At 44.9% G+C, this 17,346-nt stretch overlaps 1 protein-coding gene, 1 long non-coding RNA gene and 2 other non-coding genes across 10 annotated transcripts; 3 read left to right on the plus strand and 1 right to left on the minus strand.

Annotated features, from left to right (window-relative positions):
* The first annotated feature begins 522 nt into the window (after positions 1-522).
* Positions 523-15,135, plus strand: LOC133367152 (uncharacterized). 7 transcript variants are annotated; one of them, XR_009758527.1, is made up of 6 exons: positions 523-572; positions 1,443-1,526; positions 2,214-2,288; positions 3,848-3,923; positions 7,759-7,893; positions 13,036-15,069. It is a non-coding gene; the product is annotated as an uncharacterized LOC133367152 (long non-coding RNA). The 7 variants fall into 7 exon arrangements; XR_009758528.1 differs by lacking the exons at positions 7,759-7,893; positions 13,036-15,069 and adding an exon at positions 15,082-15,135 and having other exon boundaries at positions 536-572; XR_009758530.1 differs by lacking the exon at positions 7,759-7,893 and having other exon boundaries at positions 536-572.
* On the plus strand, positions 1,777-1,866 carry LOC133368134 (small nucleolar RNA SNORD88). Its single transcript, XR_009758597.1, has one exon. It is a non-coding gene; the product is annotated as a small nucleolar RNA SNORD88 (small nucleolar RNA).
* LOC133368135 (small nucleolar RNA SNORD88) lies at positions 2,360-2,449 on the plus strand. The gene has a single exon (XR_009758598.1). It is a non-coding gene; the product is annotated as a small nucleolar RNA SNORD88 (small nucleolar RNA).
* Positions 6,108-16,826, minus strand: ACP4 (acid phosphatase 4). The gene is made up of 11 exons (XM_061591008.1): positions 16,728-16,826; positions 14,735-14,830; positions 14,251-14,337; positions 13,069-13,206; positions 11,931-12,029; positions 10,093-10,188; positions 9,876-10,008; positions 8,499-8,581; positions 7,908-8,014; positions 6,826-6,995; positions 6,108-6,745 (listed from the first exon to the last, which is right to left on the minus strand). Exons 1-11 carry the CDS (start codon positions 16,824-16,826, stop codon positions 6,660-6,662), a joined length of 1,194 nt encoding a protein of 397 aa, XP_061446992.1. The 3' UTR covers positions 6,108-6,659.
* Positions 16,827-17,346: the final 520 nt, after the last annotated feature.

Here is a 17,346-nt window from a genome sequence, read left to right on the forward strand (position 1 = left end):
ATGTCCTACTTTACACAAGACAGTCCTCTAACTGAAAGGCTATCAGAGGCCGGTTTATTTATTTATTGCACTTTCATCCCACCTTTTTCTCCAGGGAAATCAAGGAAGTGTACATGGCTCTCGCCCTCCTCATGTAATCCCCACAACCCTGTGAGGTAGGTTAGGCTGAGAGGCAGCGACTTGACCCAAGGTCACCCAGTGAGTTTCGCAGTTAAGTAGGGATTTGAACCCCAGTCGTCCTCCAGGCCCGTCTCTAGCCTTGCGTTGCGTTCCTAACTTGCGTAAACTTCCTACGCGAAACGATAACCCACAGCGCAAGCAAGACATCTACACGAACTAACTCCACCTTCCCTTCCTCTTACCGCCTTCCTTACGCATGCGCACTCTTTTACTCCAAGTGAGAGGAGGGACGGGGCCTGTGCTCCGATTCATTAGTTGTGCGCACGCGTGAGACGGTGGCCGCGCCCGAAAGTGAGTTTCATCCCCGAAGATGTGGGCGGGGCGAGGGAGTCACTATAAAAATGCAACACGTGGGGCGGCTTCCTTCTGTTTTAAATGGCGGCGTACAGGAGGTGAGTGATAGTGCTGTGTGCAATGGGGAATGGAGGCTGGTGCTGGCAGACTGAGTAATAAGATTGCCCATTTCTTTTTGCGTCCGTCTCCTTCTCTTACTAGTAGAGCCACTGCGATGTTTTCAATAATGTTGGAATACCGAGAAATTCGGTAGGCGACCTTTTTCGCAGTAGAATGGTGCAAGAATAGGGAAAACTAGACCTACCGAAATCCTACATAGTAGCTCGGTTAGAGAAGGAGGAAAAAGCAACACCGCTAGTTCGGTTTAAAATTTGGGGGGAGGTGTTGTAGTGGGGGTTGCGGTACAAGAGGAACAGCTGGGTGGAGAGTGATCCGTAGTAGAAAGGGTACGTCGGGATGTTTGGGGGAGGCCAAGCTGGGAAGTAGCAGTAAAGAGGCGGGAGGGGAGGCCGACTAGCGCAAGGGCGAGATTAAAGAAAGGCGACCATACTGTAGTAAAAAAAGGCTGAGAGTATAGCGTCAGAGGGGGCTGGGGAGGTTCGGGGACGTAACGGAGCGGGAGAGTTCTGTAAAGGGGAGTGAGTGACTGTTAATGGCTGTAGGAGTGGCAGGCAGGAAAGGGTTTGAGTGAGGGGGGCAACTTGGAGGTGGGTGATAGGAGTGGTGTTTGGGCCTTAGGATTGAGAGATCAGGCTTGTCGCCTATTAGAGCTCGGCGGTGAAGAGAAGTGTGGTAAAAGTGAATAGAATGAATTAGTGCCACTTCGTTGGAATAAGGGAAAGTAGCTTAAAGGATGGTGTTTGCGGGGACTGGCAGAGCAGGAAGATATGCTGGTAAGCAGAGTTCAGGAAGGCAGGCTCTAATGCCATTTTTATTTTGTTAACCAACTTTCTCCCTTCCTGCCACAGCACCAACGTTCTTGTTTCTACCTTTCTCTCAAAATGGAGCATCCATCTGGGGTCTCCAGTGATCCCATGACCTTGTTGTGCTCGGTAAGTGTTGCCTTGCCTGGTTTCAAACTCTTGTCCTGGGAAATCCTGAACGTCTAGGTTTATCAGGGGCTCTTAAATGAGATGGTGGTAGAGGTGGACAGACTGTTTCCCCTTGTAGTGTGCAGTTGCATATGTTGGGTGTTTCATGCAGGGTCTGGCCAGTGCTGTAAAATATGACCCAGATTCCTTCCATTCTTTCCCCACCAGGAGAGTATTGCCATGTGTACATGGGAGTGTGATGGCAACAGGGTTCCTCCAATGATGTTAGCACTGGGCGCGGATTGCTATGACGATGACAGTGCCCCCCATGCCTTTGACATCATGGGAGACTGAGGAGTAGAGTCCCTGCCTATTCTGGGAGGTTGGGAGCAAGGCTCTAGGGGGGAATTTAGTCAGGTGTGTGTTGTGTGTGTTGAACTTCAACACACATGCACACACCTGTGATAGGTTGCACTTCCTGCTGAGGCGTCAGTGGGCAAAATTAGACTATTATGGGAGAAAGTCCGTCCTCTGTGCACACACTCCTGGAGTTATGAATAACTTGGGGAAGGAAAGGCAGTGACCCTTCTCTGCCCTTTTCCTCCATCCCGTCCCTGGTGTATAGTGTAGTTTTGAGGGTACATTGATTTAATGAAGGTAGTCCCATTAATTTCCAACTCCTAACTAAGGTGCTTTTATTCTTGGCAGGTGGCCCTGATGTTGTTCCCAGGATGAAAATCTGCCTATGTTGAATATGGTTGCCTTCAGGGACATCCAAGTGAGGTGAGCATTCGCTTAATGACAAGTTAGGAGGCAAGTGTAAAAAATGGGTTGATAGGACTGGAAAGAGAAGATAACCCCAATGATGTCAGCACTGGGCTCCGATCACTGTGATGATTTTAGTGCCTTCTGGAGACTTGACACTCCAGGAGACTGAGGGGTTCTTGATCAGAGGATGCCTGCATGGCTGGGCACCTCATATGTTTGAAGAATGAGTTGGGGGGGGAAGACTAGCACTGAAACTCACACTCCCAATTACCTTGTAAAGCATGAGTGGGTTAAGAGAGAGAACATGCAGCAAACTGCCTTTTCCTTTGGTGGTAAATCTCGTGTATTTTACAGCTTCTGGAAGCTGGGACGAAAAGTTATGTTTCCATTAAATTGGAGTAACCAATATGTTAAGCTGTTGGGGCTATGTATATAATGCTGTCCAGAGGATTAAAAAAAGCAGAGCAGCTCTGAGAGGTTGGAATGAAGGAGCAGTGCTCATGACCTGTCACAGCTTTTTAGATACCGGAGTCTATATTGGGGATAGCCAACATGTTGTTGGGACTGCAGCCCCATCAACCCTAGCCAGAATAGCAAATGGCCAGGAATGATGGGAGTTGCAGTCTCAAATGACCTTCCTTTTCCATATATCCAGCCAATTCCCTCAAGGGAAGGCCCCCTAGCTCAGTGGTAGAGCATGTGTTTTGCATGGTGGAGGTCTGTGTTCAATCCATGTGATCTTTAGGTAGGACCAGAAAAAGACTGAAAGGCTATAGCTTAGATAGTAGAGCTTGTGCTTTGCAAGCAAAAGATCCCAGGTTCAATCCTCAGTGGGTCTCCAGGTAGGACTGGGAATGTCCTGTTTGAAAAACTGGAGAGCTGTTGCCAGTTGCTGTAGACAGTACTGAGTTAGATGGACCAATGGGCTGCTTCCTATTTTCTGTGGGGAGTAACCCTTTCCCTGCTGGCTGCTTCACTGGTTACAACTGTCCTCTTCTCAAACTGCTTTCCCCCTGCTGAGTTTGATAATGCATTTCTGAGTGTTAACAGCTCATCTGTTCAATGGTTTCTGTAAAAAATGGCTGCTCCTTTGGATGTTAGCTCTGTAGTTTCCCTTTTCCTAGTTAAATGTGATTGGGCTGGGTTGAAGAATACTTGTCTTGTCGCCTAGCCCATATATGTGGTGGAAAGTGAAAGTGTGCAGTTTTGCCTCTCTTTGAATGTCCATGCAATGTTCAAAGAGGGCTTGCATGCAGGAAATCCAGTGCTTGTAGGCCTGGGTGGTAATCGATTTCTGAAACTGCAAACCAGATACACTTCTTGAGAGTAGCTTGTTAATATTAGTAAAGATTGTCATGAAAATTGTATCTCAGCTGCCTTGGTTGAAAGGTGATGACCAGACCAGCACAGTGGTTTTAAAGGGGGATGCAAGATCTGGAAGACTATGGGTGTCAGAATGGTGGGAGGGAATTGCGATGGCCCAGTAGTGCTAAAGGTGATGTTGGCTCACACATTTGGGCAAGAGAGACCATCTCAACCTAATCTTGCTAACCAGGTTTGCTTTCTTCATACAGGGACACCTGAGCCCTGCCCATAGTGCCCTTGCACTAGTGAGAAGATTCAGCCTGTTTCACGTCGGCTGGTTTGCAGGTACAGTTGGGCAGGGGAGACGGAGGGAAAACTACCCGATTGATCACAGTTACACGGAAGGGGGCATCTGCTGGAAGAGACACTGTACTACCATTTCTTTTGGGAGGGAGAACATTTGCACTTCAAAGTGTGTGCTTTTGTAACTGAGAGGCACGTACCAGGGAATGGAGAAGTTTTTTTAAAAAATTCAACCATCTTTAAATTTGGAAGTGAATGTTCCTGTCCCATGATTTGTATCCCAGGGGCCAAAAGCATAATGTTGCAGGGGTGAGGTGGCGACGACCATAAAAAGTTCCTGAACAAACTTGTACAACCATAGCGTTATGCCCTTCTGGAATATGACTATACTTGATGGAGGCACTGGGGCCCTCAAGGTGCAGGGGCAACTTTTAAAAAGCACTGTCCTGTACCGTGTAGACTTACCCTAGGCTCTGTGATGCTAATGCATGCTGCATTTTCCCATCCAGCCTAGCCAAGCTGGCCGTCCACCTTTCAGTGAGAGCAGCTAAGCTACTCAAATGGATGAGTTTATCCCTGCAGGAAGAAATAAGATTTTGAAAAGACGTCCTGAACTGCCATCAATCCATTGATTTTTGTGTGTGCGTTGCCTGCTGTTATTGAAGCAGCCCCTTCTCTCCTCTGCACCCCCCTGTCTCCCATTACTCCAACGAATAATGTATACATGTATGGATAATATGTACTGGCAATCTCTGCCTGGAAAGCCCCCAGAACCCCATCCCCCTCTTCTTTCAAGCAGAGAGAGGCTTGTCACTGTGGCTTTTTATTAAGAGCAGTTGAGTTTGGAGCTGTACTTGACACTTTTTCCTGGAGCAATGGGAGGCGGCAGCAGTCTCACACGGCTGCAAGGGTCTTCCCCTACATCATTCCCTGCTTTTCCATGCCGGATAGTCCCAGAGGCCCCAAGCCAGCTGTCTTGGTAGCGTGGTGGTAAGCTCTGTGTCGGAGGATGTGTCCTGTTGTGAGCCCCTTGGCCTACTGGACAGTCCATAGCCAGCTGCAGCAGGACCTGGTCAAGGTTGTCTTTGGCCACCAGCCAGCATTCCAAGCAAGCAGGCTGGGGAGGAGCTGCTGAGGACGGAGCTTGATTTGGGGTATGGGCAGAAACCATCTCCCGGTCATGGCTCTCAAGCCATTCTTGGAACCTCAGAAGCCCTGAGTGCTGCTGGCGCCACCATCAGACAGAAAGAGCAGAGAGCAGGTTCGGAATTGTTCCTTCCATGTCCCTCCTAAAAGCACTGTGATAGGAAGTAAGAAGGAGAGCCCTGATACGTTGTTCCCTGGTTGGAAGCCAGGACTGTTGACCATACTCTGTACCACCCCACCCCCTCCAAACCAAAGCAGTTTGTTTCACCTTGCATTCTGAAGCATTTTTGAAGTGGGTATTTGCCTAGATCTTTGCATTTGCACAGCCTTGTTATGTACTCCTTTCAACTCATATGGAGAAAACAAATTTAGATTGCATGCCCTCTGGCAGGGATGGTTATATTCTGTGCACCATTTATCATGTTCAATAAAATGTTGAAACACGTGCTTGTTTTGTATAATTGTACATAATGCTTTTCAAATATAGGCATCTTTTTGGCAAGGAACTGAGTTAGGGATAGGGAACTTGTGGCCCTCCAGATATGGATTATGTTTCCCTTTATCCCTGCCCGTTGGCAGTGCTGGCTGTTGGTGCTGGGAGTTGGAGTGAAGGGCCACAGGTTCCTGATTCCATAACGAGGTGAGAGACTAAGGTTGATGGCTTGTAAGAGCGGAGCTGTGGGGTATAGTATTGATGAAGACTTGTAATCACAAAGCCAAATCTGCATTTGGGAGAATGTTGTTTCAAGTGCATCTGTAGTTGGCCCTCAAGACAGTAAAACACCTTCCACAACTAGTTAATATATTTACATGCCATATGCCCAGCCTCTTCCAAATCCTGCCATTCTCTTCCTTTTACACCAGTGTTCTTCATCCTTGGGTCCCTAGGTGATGATGGACTACAACTCCCATCATCCCTGACCATTGGCTAAGGAAGATGGGAGTTGTAGTCCAACATCTGGAGGCCCAAGGTTGAAGAACACTGCTCTCTGCACCCTGGTTTCTAAATTTGCTCAACTTCATGCATATGACAAAGACTTAAATTCCAGGAGGCATTTTAAGGTAATGTTTAGTATTCTCTCTATTTTTATTTAGACCATTTAGAAATGCTAATGATTAATATATAAATGCCTTAAATAAAACAAATATCTGCTGTATCCTGCCCACCTATCTTCAACCCCCTCACTGCTGGGAAGCAGACTAGAAACTGGGCTCCATGGAAAACAGCTACAAAATGTGTTTGCTAGAGCAGATTCCATACTAAATTTAATAATTGCCTTGCTGTATCAGACTCAAAGCAACACTTGCAGGTTATAATCATGGCATGCGTTTGGTTAGGTGAACTGAACTGCACATACACAGGTGCACCATAGACTTAACATGGAATTGCCCTGCTGGCTGCTTTATTTTTCAATCTTTCCTAACAGTTCCCAAAGTGAATTTGCCTTTTGTGAGTGCTGTTAGGGTCAATGTCCATTGAGATTTCTACCATAAACTTCTGTGAATGGAGTCTTCAGTCGGCACCCCCTTGCTCCAGCCAGTAGACCATACTTCCTTCCCAGAATGTTGAAAGGCTGTTGTATCCTGCAGAGAGGGGAACTGGCAGTTGCCATTAGCCCATCTTCTTTCACATCACCTTCTCCAGTACAAGATTCCCACTCCAATTAATGCCACACTCAGCAGGCCTACTGCTGCAGCCAGTGCTGTTACAGTGTGCCCTGCAAACAGAATTGAGCAGGTGTAAGCTGTGGATAGTTCATGTGTGTCTTTACCCAGGGGGCAGAAAAAATCCTGTTACCTGTGCCTCTTGAAGCGTTTTGGCATTCAGCATCCCAGTCCTGTGGGATGGCTGTATGAGTGAGGTGGGTGAAAAGTTGTAGAGGGCAAGGTGTGGGGCAGTCAGGCAGAGCTAGTGGGTGGGGCTGCTGACTGCTGTCATTCCGGTAAAACATGGCTACGCTGAATGAGCTGGAATGAGGAAAAACAGGTTAGTAGGGGATGTGTTTCATCTTTCTTGCCCTGCATTGCTAAACACGTGTTCAGATGCATGTTTTTCTTCTGCATGGTCAAAATGTTCAGGGATGACCTCAGCCTCTCTAATTATGCTATACCCCTGTGCTGATGTGTCAGTAACTAATAAATGTGCTGACAAGTCTCTCTGAGGCAGCTGTTAGTGCTGCAAGGGGTACTTGTAGCTGGCTGAGGGAGAACCTTATAGACTGATGTGCTCCTTGGCCTGGAGGTGTCACTGTTAAGAAAGAGTCTTTTAAAAAAAAAGCCACCTTATACCAAGTCAGACCATTGACTATCTAGGCCAGAACAAATTATTCTGACTGGTAGCAACAGCAGCCCTCTCGGGTTTCAAATGGGAGTCTACCAGCCCTATCTGAAGATGCTGAGGATTGAACTTGTGGGACCTTTTGCATGTAAAGCATTTTTCTCCTAGTGGGGGTGGGGAAAAGGATAGCTAAACCACAAAATTGACAGGGGCTGTGTTTCTGAAACAGTAAAAACCTGTCTTCTGTGGACTGTTGCAAAAATACCTGTTTCACATAATTCTAATTCTGCTAGAATTGGGCACAGAGGACCAGGGAGGACACGGAAGATCTGAGTATGTTCTCTGCCTTGGAATATTGCCAGTTATGACACTTTCAAGCTTGCCCTCAAAGCCTTGAGGGCTGAACATTGTTTTGCTGCTTAAACTATTACCAGCTTTTATTTATTTTACCAGGATGCTCAGGATCAGCGGTTCAATAGCAGCAACTGTGCAGCATTATATGCACTCCAACCTGTCGTGTGGTAGAGATATTCAAAGAACACATTGAATCCCTCAGCAAAACCAAAGAGCCCTCCCTCCCTAAAACATGTAACTAGACTTACTTATTGTTTTCCTGGTAGAATTCAAACCCATGACAGGCAGCATATGGTGGGGGGTGGCCATTGTAAATGCCCAGGGCTCCTTGCAGAGCAATTAAGGTGCTGTCGTGCTAAAGTAGGTGAGCAGAAATGATTCAACCAAAGTAATTTTTGCATGTTACATTATACTGTAATGATGCTCTCATCCCTAAAAAATGCCACTCTGCTTCATGGGCAGACTTGTGATATTACTCTCCCTCCCTTCCACACTCTTCCATGAAGAGCACTATCCAGAAAACTCTGGGTGGTATTCAATGCTAGTTCTATGCAGAGTAGTCCCATTGAAGATTTAATAGACATGTCTAACTTGGGGGCATTGATTTCAGTGGGTGTACTTTGAGCGTTTCCCTTCATGTAAGGTCCAAAGTTTGCAGGTTTGGTTTTATAGCTGCAGTTTTGAGATGGTTTTGTAGCACCTTTAAAAACTATTGCTCCTTGCAGGAGAGCCACTTGGGATGTTGGGGAAGCTAAGAGATCCTTGTCCTAAATGGGCAGATACCTAGACACACTTCCCACATGGTCCCTTTGAAATTCCAAGCTGCAGAAAGGACTTACAGCTGAATACACAATCATCTTCAGGGGAAGATCTCGGCTCACAATTTTGGAGAAGTTGCTCAGGATAGCGCCAAGTAACAACCCTGTAAAGGGGGAGAGACTGCTGACAGAGTGGTGTAGCGTCGTATGTCAAACGTTTAACTGACCAATACAGGCACAAACCCAGTAGCTCTGCAAACAAGAAGGGGGGGCAAGAGGTGTAGGGAAACATCTAAAAACGCAGCTGCAGGCTTAGAAGAGGGACTGAGCTGGTATTTAACAAGTTGCATCAAATCAAGTAATTGAAGGGTTTATTCTCCCATGTTAAATATCGGCTCCTGTGCCATCAGGAGTTGCCTTCTGCTAAGCTATTGGTCTGTCTAGCTCAGTACTCTTAACATCGAACAGCAGTGGCTCTTTCAGGGTCTCGGGTTTTTCCCACCCCTGCCTGCAGATGCAGGGGATCAAACCTGAGGGAGGCCTGCGGGTGAAGCAGATACTTGGCAACTGAGCCATGGCCCTTTCTCATCAAACAGCATATTCATCATGTGCCAATGGCATGGCATAATCTGCTTGTGATTTTTTTTATTACTACCAGAATGCTGATATTGGCCCTTAACCTTCAGATTTTGTTACTGTTTGTTTCGTGTTCTCATATTGCAGAATTAATGTTGCCTATAAAACATCTTTTTATTACTTTGACTTGGTGGATTTTTGAATAAATTTGCCCAGTCAATTGCCAGTTGGTGGGAATAGTAAGGGAGGAGATTTCTCTTACACTCAGGTTCTGCAATTGGGCTTCCTGTGGACACCTGACCGGCCACTGTAAGAACAGGATGCTGGATTAGATAGGCCACTGGTCTGATCCAGCAGACCCTTGTGTTCTTATGCTGTGTTGAACTGCTTTGCTGTAATAATTTTTTAATTAAATGTTTATTCCTGCCATTCTTCCAAAGGGTTTAAGGTTGACACACACAGACATTCTGCCTTTTACCCTCACAACAACCTTGTGAGGTATATTAGGCTGAGAGATGGTGATTGGCCCAAGCTCTCCCAATAAGCTTTGAGGCTGAGTGGGAATTTGAAGTTGGGTCTCCCCAATTTAAAGCCAACACTCTAGCTCAGGAACCTCTGGCCCTCTGGATATCATTGCTCCAGCCATATGGCCGACGGTCAGTTGTAGTCCAACAACATTTGGAGGGCCACAGATTTGTCATCTCCGCTCTAGCTGCTAAAACCACACTCTCTGTAGCTGATGAGTAAAGTGTGCTCTTTTGGTCATTATGTTAAAATTACCCTGTGTTTTTATTGGTATGTTGTATTTTGTAATGTAGTATTAGAGTGTTTATACTAAATTGTAAAGTTCAAAAATGAGCTTGATTACAATTTAAAATTTACCTCCAGTAAATCGGGCCTTCTCCTGGCTTGCATGCATTCCCACATGGGCTTCAACATTAAATGCTTCTATCTCTGACAGCGTGGCCAGGACTTGTGGTGTGGCCCAGCTAGGCAAGGTCAGGTTGTGTGTTTTCTGCAGAGAAAATGAGAGGAAGGTGTGCTGGAAGGCTAACAGGTGCTGAAGGAGGGAGGTTGTAATGAGATGCAGTATCCCTACCTGACAGAAGAGAGAGTCATGCACTCTCCAAAGGCCCCTCAGGGTCAGCTGCTCCAATTTAAGCCCTGTACAATTGGCCGTCTCTGTTACGAAACCCTGTAAGGGAGGGAAGAGGGAGAAATTAGCTAAATAATTAGAACTTGAGTTTTGTTTAACTTAGCGAAGGCCAGTTTCACTATCTTGCACGTTCTTGCTTGCATCAGTGGGAGATACGTCTGCGTAAACATACATAAGCCTGGGCTGTTAGGCATAGAAGTTACATGCAAAGTGTAACGGCTTCCAAAAAACCACTTCCATGTAGTGTTGGTTCCATGCTACAGCTGTAATTTATCTTAAATGGCTTCTTTCAGAGGTCAGCAGGCTTACAACATGGAAATGCGTTGTTTTGGACAGCAAGTATGCCATACCTAATATCCTGTCCACACTCAAAATTGGAGATCCCCAAGGTTGTGCTTGCAGGCACTATGGCACCCTCAGACAACACCCTCGAGGCCCACCAAGGCCCCCTGCCTCTCCCATATTTATTGATGTGTTTATTTACAGACACAAAACTGAGGAGAGCTTGCTTACTTTGTGTCTGTTATTTTATTTTGGCTGTGTGTAGTTGTTTTTGCTTGGGGGGAGTCTGAGCATCACCATTTTTTCTTCTGTGAATTAGATATTTTGTGGTTCCTGTGACAGTTTTTTAGAATTCCGTATGTGCCCCTAGGCTCCAAAAGGTGCTGACTGGAGCTGATGGGGGTTGTAGTCCAAAATAGCTGGAGGTTACCAGACTATTCACACATCTGGGAGTAAGTTCCATTGGATTGTATTTAAGTCCTACGCAAAGTAGGTCTTTTTGAAATTAATGGACCTAAGTTAGTCATGAGAGCCAGTGTGGTGTTGTGGTTAAGGTGTTGGACTATGACCTGGGAGACCAGGGTTCGAATCCCCACATAGCCATGAAGCTCACTGGGTGACCTTGGGCCAGTCACTGCCTCCTCTGAATAACACTTAACATGAAAACCCTATTCAGAGGGTGGCCATAAGTCAGAATTGACTTGAAGGCAGTCCATTTCCATTTCCAAGTTAGTCATGTCCATTAGCTTCAGTGTGTCTGTTCTGGGTAGAACTAGCATTGAAACTCAGTGAATCCTGACATGCTTGGATTGCCTTGCGACTTAAGTATTGCTGTTTTATCTTGTGTCTGCTGTTACTAACGTTTTGTATTTTTATTTGAATTTTGTACCTTTTTTGTAAACCACCCTGGAATTTATCCTGATGTGGCATATAAATATTTTAAATTAATATTAACGCTCAAATTGGGCCCTCGGCTGGCCTTCAAAGACTTCCCATACATAAAGGGTTCCCTTAATCAAATTAAGGCAGTCAACTGTCTTCCATTTCTATACATAAGGTAAGACAAGGACACTGGTTTAATATAATTCACTCTCTCCAGGGAATCCTGGGAATAGTATTTCTGTGAGGGGAGCTTTGGATCCCTATAGCATCCTCACCAACCTACAATTCCCAAGGTTCCTTGTGTGAAGGCCAGGACAGTTAAAGTAGTGTAAAACTACTATAGGTTTGTAGTGTAGATATATCCTATATGCTGGTGAAAGAATGGATTTCAAACCTTATCCTCCGGATTGTGTAGTTCTGCCACTGGCAAAGAGTTGGACTGATGTCTCCCTTCCTACAATAGCTACCCTGGTACATAGACAGTAGAAGGGCAGGATAGAAATTTCAATATAAAAAAATGAATACGTTTCTATGAATTGGATGAAAACGGAATCACACACCCCCACCCGCTGCTGCCTTTTCTTCCTCTTCCTAGCCCATCCCTCCATCCCAGATACCTTCCAGCTTTCCATTCTAGCCTGATAGCTTGGCAACTTAATTGTTTCTTCCATCAACTGTTGGTATCGTAGGCAGGTTCGGGTTGGTGGCTTCAGCAGCTGTGAGGTGGGGGTGGGAAAGACAGGCAGAAGCTGACTATTGGAGAAAGCGGACCCGTTGCCCCTCCCAAGCATAAACTACCAGGCCACGCCAAACCAGAAATCTTGATTGAATCTCACTTCTCCACATGTATTCACTTTTGCTCTGTCCCCCCAAAAGCTGCTGTGTAGCAGCCTTTGCTGACATGGTGCCCTCTAGATGCTTTGGCCTACTACAACTCCCATCCATGTTGGCTGGAGCCAATGGGAGTTGTAAGCCAGAACATCTGGAGGGCATCAGGTTGGCGCAGTGGATTGAATGCTGCACTCAAGAGCAAATATCCTTACCGAAAGAAAGCTGAGTCTGATTTTTAAAAATAAATATGCAGGGAATAGACTGGTATCATACAAAAATGTATATATGGTAAGCAGCAAACAAAAGGGGCTGGAAGAAATTATTCATGATATTATTAAAGCTGGATTTAGAGGGGTGGTTTCCTCATTTTCTATCCTCGGGAAACAGTTTCTCAGCTTTTCCATCAAGAAATACATACGTTTATTTAATTTATAGGCTATTTGTCAATGCAAGATTCCCAGAACAGTGTACAAAAAAAGCACCATATAAAGTCAATACAAAGCAGACCCGTGGCTAACAAGAGCCATTAAATTCCTACCTGTTGCAAAGGATTATGGGATATGTTCTAAGAAACACCTTGCTCATGAAGATGGACAGGAGAGGGCAAGCTGTCTGTCAGGAAAACGTCCACCATGAGTGGCCTTCTAATTGAGGAGCTCCTGATAAGCTCCTGAGGAACCCAAGGGGTCCCTGGAAGACAAGTATTGGTTTAGAGGACTAGGGACAGGCTAAGGGATATTAATGTAACCATGTTATATGGCAGCTAAGAGAAAACATAGTATATGCAACTGTTTTAAGAGCTGAATAAAAATTAACTTTTTCCCCCTTCCATTTTTTATAAGTGTGAACGGTCACAACAGCCCTGTTAACCAAACAAAATTTCCATTTCAGGGAGTCAAAGATTACTGGTTTCCGTTCACTTACCTTGTCATACTTAATAGGCACTGTGTGGATGGGGACAGGTCGCCAACCGATCTCTGGATCTGAGCTTGGATACAGTCCCATCAGGTTGGCTTGAGCGCTCATTATGGTGCGGTCATAATCAGTGCTGCGGATGTATATCTGAAATGGACATGATTGCTTGCTGGCCACAAGGTGGTGGTGAAAGCCTTGATGTCTTACAGCAGGGGCGGGGAGCCTCAGTTTTGGGTTGGTGGATGGTGGAATGTGGTCCTCTAGAGTCTAAGCCATTTGAGACTTTTCCAGGCCATACCCCTCACTGGCCGTGTTCCCTGGCCTCCTGAGTCCTTTTGCCTGGCAGGAATACCTATGATAATTTCTCTTGCTTGCCTGGATACAAAGAGGTGTACATAGAAACTTACGGCTTTTGTGTAGCTGGAATGTAGCCTGTTTATTTGGAATGATTTATAAACCTCTTAGTAAAAAAAACTAAGCGCTATACATAAAATAATTATCAATAATACACAGATAAAAACTGTGAAGATGTAAAAAGAAGTATGCATAATTGTATGTCTGGGTAGGCTTGCTGAAATAAAATTTTTTTTTAGCAGGTATTGGAAATATAGTATAGCAAGGGTGCCTGCCTAATGTTAATGTGTAAGGAGTTCCAAAGCATAGGCTCTGTCACACTAAAGTATCAATTCCTCTCAGATGATGCATGCTTTTTAGTAACAAGCTTTTATTCTCTCCGGTTTGTCTTAACTTTTAAAAAGTTGGGTAGAACTGCTGTTATGGGTTTGGATGCATATTTTGGGGGGTGATGCTTATTTTTACATGTTGGGTCACATCCACTTATTTTAGGAGTCATGGATTCTCCCAAAGAATCATGGGAACACCCTTACAAACTACAATTCCCAGGATTCTTTGGGGATGGTATGGGAGTGCTTTAAATGTATGATGTGGATGTGACCTAGGTTAATCTGTTGTTTTTAACTGCTTTTAATGATGTATTTTAAAACTGTTGTGACCTGCCCTGGGTCCTTTGGGTAAAAGGTGGACAATAAATATAATAATCATAATTGTTCTTTATTATATGTTGTATAATTTTTATTACTGTATTCATATTTACTGCCCTGCAAATTCTTGGGTACTGATGGTGCCCAATAAATGCATTTTATTTATTAAATAAACAAACAAATATTTTACCTCCTGTGGTTTGTAGGACGCACTCAAAAAGCCAGCATATTTCTCTCTGAGGAACTGTCCCAGTGCCTTCTGTTGCAAAATACCTATCTACAGCACAGGAAGGGAGAAAGCAAGGCCAAAACCAATAAAGCTTAAAGTACCCTCCCTCCTCCAAAATAGGGCTGCTCCTCTGCTCCAACTCCGAGCAAAGCCAGAGACTGCCTAACTTGGGGATGAAGCAGTAGTCTTTTTCACCATCTCCCACACAAGCCCCAGTCATAGAAATGCAGACAAATGCCTCTCTCACCCCCACCCCCACCCCCTGTTCCAGTGGGTGACCGCTGGGAGTGGAACTGGGAGGGCAGAACTCAGGATGACCAATAGCAGGTGAAGCCTGAGCCAATGACAGGCACAGCCACCCCCCACCCCGGAGTGGTTGTTAAGGCAGAAGGCAGGCAGGTGGGGCAGGCTGAAGTTGGTGGGGCACACACACACCAATCCCCACCTCAGTGAGTTGCTGGAAGCCTTGCGGCCAGGCTGCTGCTTTGTGGGGATCTGTGGGGTAGGTGCCCAGGGGGGATCGGTCACCATGGCGATACACCTAAGAAAAAAGAAGGGGCTATAGAATAACTGCATACAGACAATGGAGTGACAAGTTTCTCCCTCAATTTTATGACCTGCAAGACCAGGAATCTTTCTAGATCTAAGACTCCCCAGCCTGCAAAATGGGACCCATTGTCATTTATCTTTCACATTCTTATTTTTTTCCTTTGCTATCTAATTTCATCTTTCTGTTCCATACACAGTCTTTCTCTCTTTCTCATGTTTTCTTGTTTCTCCCCTCTGCAATAGATGGCTGTGGCCCTGCTGGAGGATCAGTCTGTAAATCAGAGATAAAATTGCTACACCAATTCCGGGGGGGGGGGGGGGACATCGATGGCTGCTTTATTATTTTTAGGTGTACCCAACATGTGTCAAGTGTATTGCTTGTTATCATGGGTATTGCAAAATAAAAATGTACCTCTATATTATTCCAGGTATCATTATAAAGAATGCATCTAGTATATAAAATTAACGTCTCTGTATTATTACTTTCAGTGCAAAAAAAACCTCTTTAAAGAAAGGACCATCCCATGTATATATATTGCACAATATGCATAATGCTTGTTTTTTGAACTATCCCTTTAAAACTGTGTTGTTTTTACTCCGGGTGTATAGCAAATACCAAACTTGCAAAGTCTTTTGGAAGATTCTATGTAAAACATTTTAAAAGTGGCTAAGGATTGGGTGGGTGTTAAAGCAATTAGTACAGCGTTACCCTATGAGCTCTTGAGACCAGGCAAGCTGTCTGATAAAAAAAAGTGTGTGTCAACTTCACACATCTGACGAAGTGGACTTGAGTCTATGAAAGCATATGCCATAATAATTTTGTTAGGCTGTGTGTATGCCATACTTTTAAAGCACATCCCTCTTTTCTCCACAAAAAATAACATTGGGAGCTGTGGTTTGTTAAGGGTGCTGGGAGCTGTAGTTCAGTGAGAGGCAAATGACTGTTCCCAAGATTTTTTGGGGGGGGAGTGTATGCTTGAATGTATGGTAGGTACTCAGTCTCTAAGGTGCCACAAGACTCTGAGTGTGTGATGTGTCTCTGAGTGTGCACAGAGCAGACAGAGACCTGTTGTGCCCTTGCAGTATGGATTGTCCCTCTCTCTGCCCTGCACCCTATAATGGTTTTATCCAGTGTTAGTTAAACTCAAAGTGAGCCCATTGAAATGAATGGATATTGCTAACTTAGGTACATTCATTTCAATGGGTCTACCCTGAGTAGAACTTACTTGGCTACAACCCAATGCTTCAAGTGTTTTTGATACATTAATATTCTTTATTTCTTTTTATAGAAGTATTTATATACTAGCAATTCATACAATACAATATGGCAACGTACAATATACACAATAAAATACAAAATGCCATTAAAAATGTAAAAAAACCCACGATTATTAAAGACTCACTGATAAAAAAAATGAAATAGTTGCACAAGCCTGCCTATATAAAAAGGTCTTCAGGAGACACTTGAAAATCAAAAGTGAGGGTGTCTGTTGAATCTGCTGGAACAATGTTCCACAAAATGGGAGCAGCAACACCAAATGACTGACATCTGATTGAAGCAAGTTGGGCCTCTGTAACACAGGGACAAATATTGTTTATTATGTTTTTAAAATAAGTTTTACTTCCAAGCCATCTTGCTTGAAAGGTGGAATATAGTATAAATAAAACATGTGCAACTCACTGGTTGGAGCTGAATGCACTCTAGGCCTTCATTATTGTCCCAAATAATCCCGAAGCTTTGGTTCCCGTCTTTCTCCTGCAGTGACCCGTAGACCCCACGCCCCTCCCAAAGAACCCTGGCTCCTAGCACTCTTGCTGTGAAGCACTACTAGACCCATCTTTTTTCCCAGAGAACCAAGGCTCCTTGCCACCACCCCCATTCTGTGTACCAGCGTGACGAAGCGCAGCATCCTTTCTTGGGCCAGCGTGAGAGGCAGAACACCCTGAAGGAGGATCATCAAAGGTGTCAGGGTTACAGAAAGCCTCATGGTCTTGAACAGGCTCTGCCACCTGTAAATGGCAGTTTGAACGAGGAAGGGCAAACTCATCCGTTATAAAGGCCCATCCTCAGACCCTGTGATTATCTCTCACTGTTTTCTGCTGATAGATCAGATTTAACAGGCGCCACCACAGTGTGTGTGTGTGTGTGTGAGAGGGAGGGAGGGAGGGAGGGAGGGAGGGAAGGTCAGTTCTACCTGTGCATGATGCTTTCTCCACCTCATGCTAGTCACCCTTAAAAATACTTGTCTGTGCAGTGGAGGAGGAGACTCACTCTTCATGTTTACAAGTCCCAATCAAGACATTACGTCTTGCATGCTCAATCTGCAGAGAAAATGTTGAGCATGTGGTAACTGGTCTCTCTTTTTGTTTCTGGTTGAATTTGTGTGCCTTTAGCAGCTACATTTCTGGCAGAAATTCAGCAGGTAAAGCTTTTGCTAGCTCTGAAAAGCACATGGAGCTTATCCTGATGGAGTTCTGCCCCTCATGCAACCATTATAGGCTCAGCAG

The sequence above is a fragment of the Rhineura floridana genome, chromosome 11 (assembly GCF_030035675.1).
Source record: "Rhineura floridana isolate rRhiFlo1 chromosome 11, rRhiFlo1.hap2, whole genome shotgun sequence".
NCBI classification, from domain to species: Eukaryota; Metazoa; Chordata; class Lepidosauria; order Squamata; family Rhineuridae; genus Rhineura; species Rhineura floridana.

Bases quoted from the DNA above. Each gene is read 5' to 3' on its own strand.
- ACP4 (XM_061591008.1), bottom strand. From the start codon at position 16,826: ATGAGGCTTTCTGTAACCCTGACACCTTTGATGATCCTCCTTCAGGGT. The intron at 12,030-13,068 runs GTAAGTGAACGG...CCCACCTCACAG, and splicing joins TGCCTATTAAGTATGACAAG to CTGCTGAAGCCACCAACCCG. The intron at 10,009-10,092 runs GTAGGGATACTG...TTTTCTCTGCAG, and splicing joins ATGACTCTCTCTTCTGTCAG to AAAACACACAACCTGACCTT.